This window comes from Dipodomys spectabilis, unplaced genomic scaffold (assembly GCF_019054845.1).
Source record: "Dipodomys spectabilis isolate Male_0828 unplaced genomic scaffold, ASM1905484v1 ptg000779l, whole genome shotgun sequence".
Lineage (NCBI taxonomy): Eukaryota > Metazoa > Chordata > Mammalia > Rodentia > Heteromyidae > Dipodomys > Dipodomys spectabilis.
The window spans coordinates 57,501-65,096 of record NW_024871456.1 but is presented as its reverse complement, the minus strand read 5'-3'; the positions used below and the strand labels follow the sequence as shown (position 1 = coordinate 65,096).

General features: G+C 50.9%; 1 protein-coding gene across 1 annotated transcript in view; it reads left to right on the top strand.

Moving 5' to 3' along the window:
* Window positions 1-489: 489 nt before the first annotated feature.
* Window positions 490-7,596, top strand: part of LOC122102255 (ATP-binding cassette sub-family C member 9) — a gene marked incomplete at its 3' end in the record, with an annotated part of 63,175 nt that continues 56,068 nt past the window's right edge. Inside the window, exons 1-2 of the mRNA XM_042672869.1 lie at window positions 490-617; window positions 3,400-3,561. Of these exons, the coding sequence (XP_042528803.1) occupies window positions 3,469-3,561 (93 nt within the window). The remainder of the gene's footprint in view (window positions 618-3,399; window positions 3,562-7,596) is intronic.

Sequence of the window (7,596 nt, the reverse complement as noted above, 5' to 3'; positions counted from 1 at the left end):
GGGGGAGCCGGGGAGCCGGGGGCAGCTGGGGGAGCCGGGGCCGGGGAGCCGGGGAGCCGGGGGCAGCCGGGGCCGGGGGAGCCGGGGGAGCCGGGGGCAGCCGGGGAGCCGGGGGAGCCGGGGGAGCCGGGGGAGCCGGGGGAGCCGGGGGAGCCGGGGGAGCCGGGGGAGCCGGGGAGCCGGGGGAGCCGGGGAGCCGGGGGCAGCTGGGGGAGCCGGGGCCGGGGGAGCCGGGGAGCCGGGGGCAGCCGGGGGCAGCCGGGGGCAGCCGGGGGAGCCGGGGAGCCGGGGGAGCCGGGGGCAGCCGGGGGCAGCCGGGGGCAGCCGGGGGCAGCCGGGGGCAGCCGGGGGGAGCCGGGGGAGCCGGGGGAGCCGGGGGAGCCGGGGGAGCCGGGGAGCCGGGACGGGACGCGGCGCAGCGCGGGGCAGACTGCGCCCAGAACTTTTTCTGGGGGGGGAGGACAAGGAAGGAAGAAGAGGGGGTGCGGGGAGCCCCTCCCGCCTTCTGGACCTTTCTGCCGCGGGCTCCCGCTGCCGCTTTCTTCTTTTATTATGTTTTTAGGGGTCCTTTGAATCTCGACACCCCGAAAGCCACGCGCAGCCCCGGGGAGGGCCAGGTAGGCCTCTGAGCTCGGGTCGCCCTCACTCCTGGGGGCCCGGGACCCTGAGCGGGCGGGGGTCAGGGTCACGGGCCGCGTGCGTGTGCGTGTGTGTGCGTGCGTGCGTGCGTGTGCCTGCGCGTAGACTGGAGAGACCTCCCCGGGCAAGATTCAGAGCGGGCAGGGGGTCAGGGTCATCGGCTGTGTGTGCGTGTGTGCATGCGTGTGCGTGCGTGTGCATATGCCTGTGCTTAGACTTCAGAGACCCGGGGAAGATTCAGAGGGGACAGGGGGTCAGGGTCATCGGCTGCGTGTGTGTGCGCGCGTGTGCATGTATGTGCACGCTTAGACTTCAGAGACCCAGGAAGAGCCAAGGCTTAGATTCAGAGTGGGCAGGGGATCAGAAGTCATCGGCCATGTGTGCACGTGTGCGTGTGTATGTGTGTGCACGTGTGTGCGTGTGAGACCCTGGGGAAGAGTCAGAGCGGGCAGGGGATCAGAAGTCAGTGTCTGTGTGTCTGTGTGTGCTCGTGTGCATCAGTGTATGCACGTGTGTCTGTGCGTGCACACATATGTCTGTGTGTGCACGTGTGTCTGTGTGCTGGGACTTCAGAGACCCCCGGGGGAGAGTCAGAGCGAGCAGGGGGTCAGAAGGCAGTGTCTGTGTGTGTGTCTGTGTGCGCATGTGTGTCTGTGCGTGCACGTGTGTCTGTGTGCTTGGACTTCAGAGACCCCCGGGGAAGAGTCAGAGCGGGCCGGGGGTCAGAAGCGCGTTAGACTGTGAGTTTGTGGCTCAAAGGACTGACACCATGGGGATCCGCCCGGGTGTATTCTGTCCTTTAGCTAATACACGTTATAGATGTGTGTTTGGTGTGTAAATAGTCTATACACCGTCAGGGTCAGGGGTGTATACACGATCCACGTGTATACATATATGTGTACAGAGAGACAGCCTCTATAGGTGCCGATATGTATCAGTATAAATGACATGCATATGTAAATATGTACAGCATATACTATACATACTGTACATATACTGTATATGTTAACTACACATAGTTAATAGGGGTATACATGCATATGATTCTGGATGTGCTGAATATGTACAGTATATGCTGTATATATGCTGTATATACTGTATGTATTCTGTATATATACTGTATATTTTAACTACACGTAGTTAATAGGGGTACCTGTGCATATGGTTCTGGATGTGCTGAGTATGTACAGTATATACTGTATATATGCTGTATATACTGTATGTATTCTGTATATATACTGTATATATTAACTACACGTAGTTAATAGGGGGACCCGTGCATATGGTTCTGGATGTGCTGAGTATGTACAGTATATACTATATATACTGTATATATACTGTATATACTGAATATATTAACTACACATAGTTAATAATGCATATGTTTCTGGATGTGCTGAGTATGTACAGTATATGCTGTATATATGCTGTATATACTGTATGTATTCTGTATATATACTGTATATATTAACTACATGTAGTTAATAGGGGTACCCGTGCATATGATTCTGGATGTGCTGACACAAATGCTGGAACGCCTTTCAGAAGGTTTTCACACTTGTGGGGACAAAAAGAAACCAACTGCATTTGCCCCTTCACACCGGGTTCCTCTTCCTCCTCCCTGCTGGGCCTCCTCCCAAGTTATCTGATAAAGGAAAGGGAGGACAGAGGCAGGTCAGAGGTCAGAGGTCAGCTAGCATCTCCTCCCTAACTTTACTCAATGACCAGTGGGAATTTAAGACTTAGAGGACCAGTTCCCTTCCCACCCCCTGCTGTGGCTCCCGCCTGTCATCCCAGCTGCTCAGGAGGCTGAGATCTGAGGATCAGGGTTCAAAGCCAGCCTGGGCAGGAAAGTCTGTGAGACTCTGATCTCCAGTGAACCACCAGGAAACTGGCGCTGTGGCTCAAGTGGTAGAGCGCCAGCCTTGAGCTGAAGAGCTGAGGGACAGCGCCCAGGCCCTGAGTTCAGGCCCCACGACTGACAAAAAAGAAAAGAAACAAGAGAAAAAGTCTCATGGCCTGTTCTGCCCTGACTGGCTTCGAACCGCCGACCTCAGCTCTCATCAATACCAGGAGGCATTGCTCTCTGGAGCCCCCGTGATTTTACTCTCATGGAGTAGCACATTTGCCACCCCAGGTTCCCCTTTGAGTCCAAAGCAGCATCTATTTCAATCCATAATGTTTCTGACTCCTGAGATGGGAGCAATTCCAGTCACCTGTCACTCGACTCCATTCGTCCGGGTCCCGTGCGGTGAGTTTTCCTCAGAGAAAGACCCAGAACTACCTAGAACCATGCCATCCCCTGGGTATCGCTGGCCTCTGGACCAACGAGCTCTTTCTGTGCGACGTCTCCAGCTAGTTATTTAGTCGTCTTTGTTGTTTTCCCCTCAAGGAATGATTTGATGTGATATGGCACCATGGTGATTGATTTTTTTTTTTTTGTCGGTCGTGGGGCTTGAACTCAGGGCCTGGGCGCTGCCCCTCAGCTCTTCAGCTCAAGGCTGGCGCTCTACCACTCGAGCCACAGCTCTGCTTCCCATTTTCTGAGTGGTTCACTGGAGATCAGAGTCTCATGGAGTTTCCTGCCCAGGCTGGCTTTGAACCGGGATCCTCAGATCTCAGCCTCCTGAGGAGCTGGGATCGCAGGAGTGATCACCGGTGCCTGGCTATGACCCTCTGTTTAATGCCACAGTTGGGTGAAGGAACACTTGTTTGTAACAAGAGGATGCTCACGCTCCTCTCTCTTCCTCTGCTGCTTAGAGAAAAGCCTAGAAGAAGAGATGAGTTTCTCCTTTTGCGGCAACAACATTTCCTCCTACAACATCTACGATGGCGTCTTGCAGAACCCTTGCTTCGTGGACGCCCTCAATCTGGTCCCGCATGTCTTCCTGCTCTTCATCACCTTCCCCATCCTCTTCATTGGTGAGTGCCGCCAGGTCTTGTGTTAGGTCGCCCGGCATTTCTATGTCCTCCTGAAGGCCGCGATTTAGATGAAGATGGCGGTGTTTTCCCTTCCTCCGTGAACGCGAATGAGTCCACTGGTGAGAAAAGTACATGTGTTTTGTGTTTTCTGAGGAAGCTTGGGTTCTGGCGGGCCCAGAGGCCACACGCATGTAATGCTGTGTCATACGCGTGTCATACGTGTGCTTAGACATTGGAGGAAAAACTGGGAGGGAGGGGGGACATGGTCCAAAAAGAAATGGACTGTGACCTGACTGATGTTAGTGTCACCTCTCTGCACATCCCTTTATCATAACAATAAAAAAGGTATTTACAAGAAGAAATGGGATATATATATATATTAACCAAGGGTTAAAAGAGACAGTCTATGAGGTAGAACGGAAGCCTATGTTGATCTCTTGCTTAGTACCAGGAGAAGGGAAAAAGGAAGCTGGGATGTGTGTGTGTGTGTGTGTGTGTGTGGAAGTGGAGTATTAGGCTGCACTGAATTGTCCAGAGAAACAGAAATGGCTGGAGGGGTGGAGGGATGACAATACCACATTGCCGGCCCATTTATAAATCCCCAAACTGATTATCCCCGGAGTCAATCTGCCAGGGCGAAACAGAAAGAAAAGAGAACAAGTCAGGTGCCAGTGGCTCCCGCCTGTCATCCCAGCTGCTCAGGAGGCTGAGATCTGAGGATCACGGTTCAAAGCCAGGCCGGAAAGGAAACTCCATGAGACTCGGATCTCCCAGGAACCACCAGAAAACTGGAATTGGCGCTGTGGCTCAAGTGGTAGAGCGCCAGCCTTGAGCCACAGAAGCTCAGGGACAGCGCTCGGGCCCTGAGTTCAAGCCCCCTCCCCCCAACCCCCCGCCATGGAGTGAGCTGTTTGGGGACTTGAAGTTAAAAAAATAAGTGTGAGTGAGGGTGTTTTAGGTAAAAATAATATACACGAAAAGTATCTGGAAATGAGTTGGTAATATAGTTTCCCCTAGGGTTTAACCACTGGGAGAATGATAATAAGAATCCAATGATTTAGGGCAGTTTGGTGTCATTTCCTCCAAAGAAACAAAGTAGATCCTTTTGCTTCTTAAATATTATAAAGCTGTCCTTACGATCTATAAGATGATCAAGAATACAATGGCCAGCGATTCATCTGAAAGAATGGAGCTTGAGAGGAAAAGAGACTCGCTCTGTCTACCATTTCCCAGCCAGTCCCTTCTCCCCCTTAACCTCTGACAAAATACAGCTGTCGCTGGGGACTGGTGGCTCCCGCCTGGCCTCCCAGCTACTCTGGAGGCCGAGATCGGAGGATCAAGGTTCAAAGCCAGCCCGGGTGGGAAGTGAGATCTTATCTCCAGTGAACCATCAGAAAACCAGAAGTGGTGCTGTGGTTCGAAGTGGTAGGGTGCTAACCTCTCGTGAAAGAGCTCAGGGACAGCGCCCAGGCTCTGAGTTCAAGACCCATGATATGTACTTCATATATATACATACTTATATATACATATATATAAGTACATATATATATATATATACACATACTTTTGTTGCTCCTGGGTCTTGAACTCAGGGCCTGGGCGCTGTCCCTGAGCTCTTTCTGCTCAAGGCTGGTGCTCTACCACTTGAACCACAGCTCCACTTCTGGTTTTCTGGTGGTTCATGGGAGATGAGAGTCCCACGGACTTTCCTGCCCAGGCTGGCGTTGAACCACGATCCTCAGATCTCAGCCTCCTGAGTAGCTGGGATGACAGGAACAATTTGTTTCTTGATTCCCAGTCAACTCATTGAAGGTTAAGCTTGTGAGCGTCTCTATTTAATCTAAGAACAGAGGCTGGTGAAAAAAAAAAGATCTTTAAGTAGAAAGAACCTGAAATGAACCTTGTTAAAACGCTATAGAAAAAAACCGTGCTGTGATTGCTAACGCTCACTTACACTACTAACTGCTCAGGCTGCCTCAGCCAGTGAGGGATTATATAGAAATCTCAGGATAGTGTCAGGAAGATATAACAATGCCCCAGGAAAGACCGTACACGCATCGAAGAGTTTATGAAATTCTGGGAGGCTATGCTAAGTATCCCTTCAATGCCAAAGTACATTTGGAAACAACCAAAGCATGATTCAATGTTCTTTTCAAAGAATGCTTTAGGGTGGTTTTTTCCCCCCATAGGGGAAATTCTTTCTACAAGCATGCATTCTTGAACATTCTTCAAATATGTTAGTTTCTCCTATAGTCAAAAAAGAAGGAGAAAAGGAGAGCAAACTGGGTTATTTCCTAACACTCCATAATTGAGGTATTATTCTCATTTTAAGGGGGAAACCTGTCCAGTTTTTACTCAACTGTCCATTTTTGTGAATTCCCCAACCAATTCCGTTCTTTAAAATCCAGGCGCTGTGGCTCACGCCTGTCATCCCAACGACCCAGGGGCCTGAGATCTGAGGATCATGGTTCGAAGCCAGCCCGGGGCGGAAAAGTCCCAGTGAGACTCTGATCTCCAATTCACCACTCAAAAAACTGGAAGTGGCGCTGAGGCTCAAGTGGTAGGGCGCTAGCCTTGGGTTAAAAAGCTCAGGGACGGTACCCGGGTCCTGAGTTCAAGCCCCACAACCGACCCCCCCCCCCCAAAAAAAAAGAGAGAGAGAAAGGGCTGGAGACATCAAATTTCCACTGATCAACTTTTCTGTTGTGGAGAGAGTCAGAAAGCTGTCAGTAAGAGCTGCTGGTGTCTGTGACACACATGTGCACACTCAGCCTTGCTTTTCTGAATAGTGCAACAAATAAATGCTGGGGTGTTTGCCAAACTGAGGTCAAAGGGTTATCCTGCATGTGTATGACTGTGTGCGCTTGCACGTGTGTGTGTCAGGGCTTGAGCTCAGAGTCTCCCCTCGTTCTTGGCTTTTGCACTCAAGGCTGGCGCTCTACCACTTGAGCCACAGCGCCACTTCTGGTTTTCTGGTGGTTCACGGGAGATGAGAGTCTCATGGACTTTCCTGCCCTGGCTGGCTTTGAACCACGATCCTCCGATCTCAGCCTCCTGAGTAACTGGGATGACAGGCGGGAGCCACTGGTGCTCCACTGGTTCCTTGTTTGCTTCTGAGTATCGTGAGAATGGTCTAGAATTTCCCCTGTTACTTTAGAAGGACTCAGGTTCCAGAAACTTCTCCAAACCATGCAGTGATGTGTTATAATAAGAATAGTTGTTAGAATTTGTTACTGTAAATATTGCAAACATACATATTTACATATCATGGATAGGATATGTTAAAACAAATGTATTATATATTTATACATATTTATGTTCATTATCTACCAATGTATCTGTCATCATAAATCCATATGTGTAAATATTTATATGAAACGTCATTTTTACATGCGTTATATATTTCACACACAGCGAGGCCGAAGGAGGATTCTCTTAGGAGAGGAACAGAAAGGCACAAATGCCTATCGAAGTCAGTGCCAGGAAATGGAAACAATCGTTTTCTTCTTTTTTGATATTTTTGTTTTATTTTGGCCCATGGGTGGGTTTCTCTGTCTCTGGGGGGGTGAGGGGGACACAGAAATGGGGGACAGAGGGTAAACCAAGGCAGCCGGGGTCCTCACTGGACACCAGGTGGAGAATGAACTCTACTACTGGTGGGTGGGGACGGGAGGGAAAAATGGGGAGAGAGGGAGGGAAGGAGGGGACAGGGTCCACAGAGACATGCGCTTGTGACCCGGCTGATGTCACTGTCACCCCTCTGCCCGCCACCTTTGTCATCACAATAAAAATTATATATATATATATATACATACACACATATATGTATGTATACATACACGTTAGGGCTGGGCAGGGGGCTCAGGGGTAGAGTGCTCGCCTAGCATGCATGAAGCCTGGGTTTGATTCCTCAGTACCACAGACACACAGAAAAAGCCGGAAGTGGCACTGTGGCTCAAGTGGTAGAGCGCCAGCCTTGAGCTGAAGAGCTGAGGGACAGCGCCCAGGCCCAGAGTTCAAGCCCCAGGACCGGCA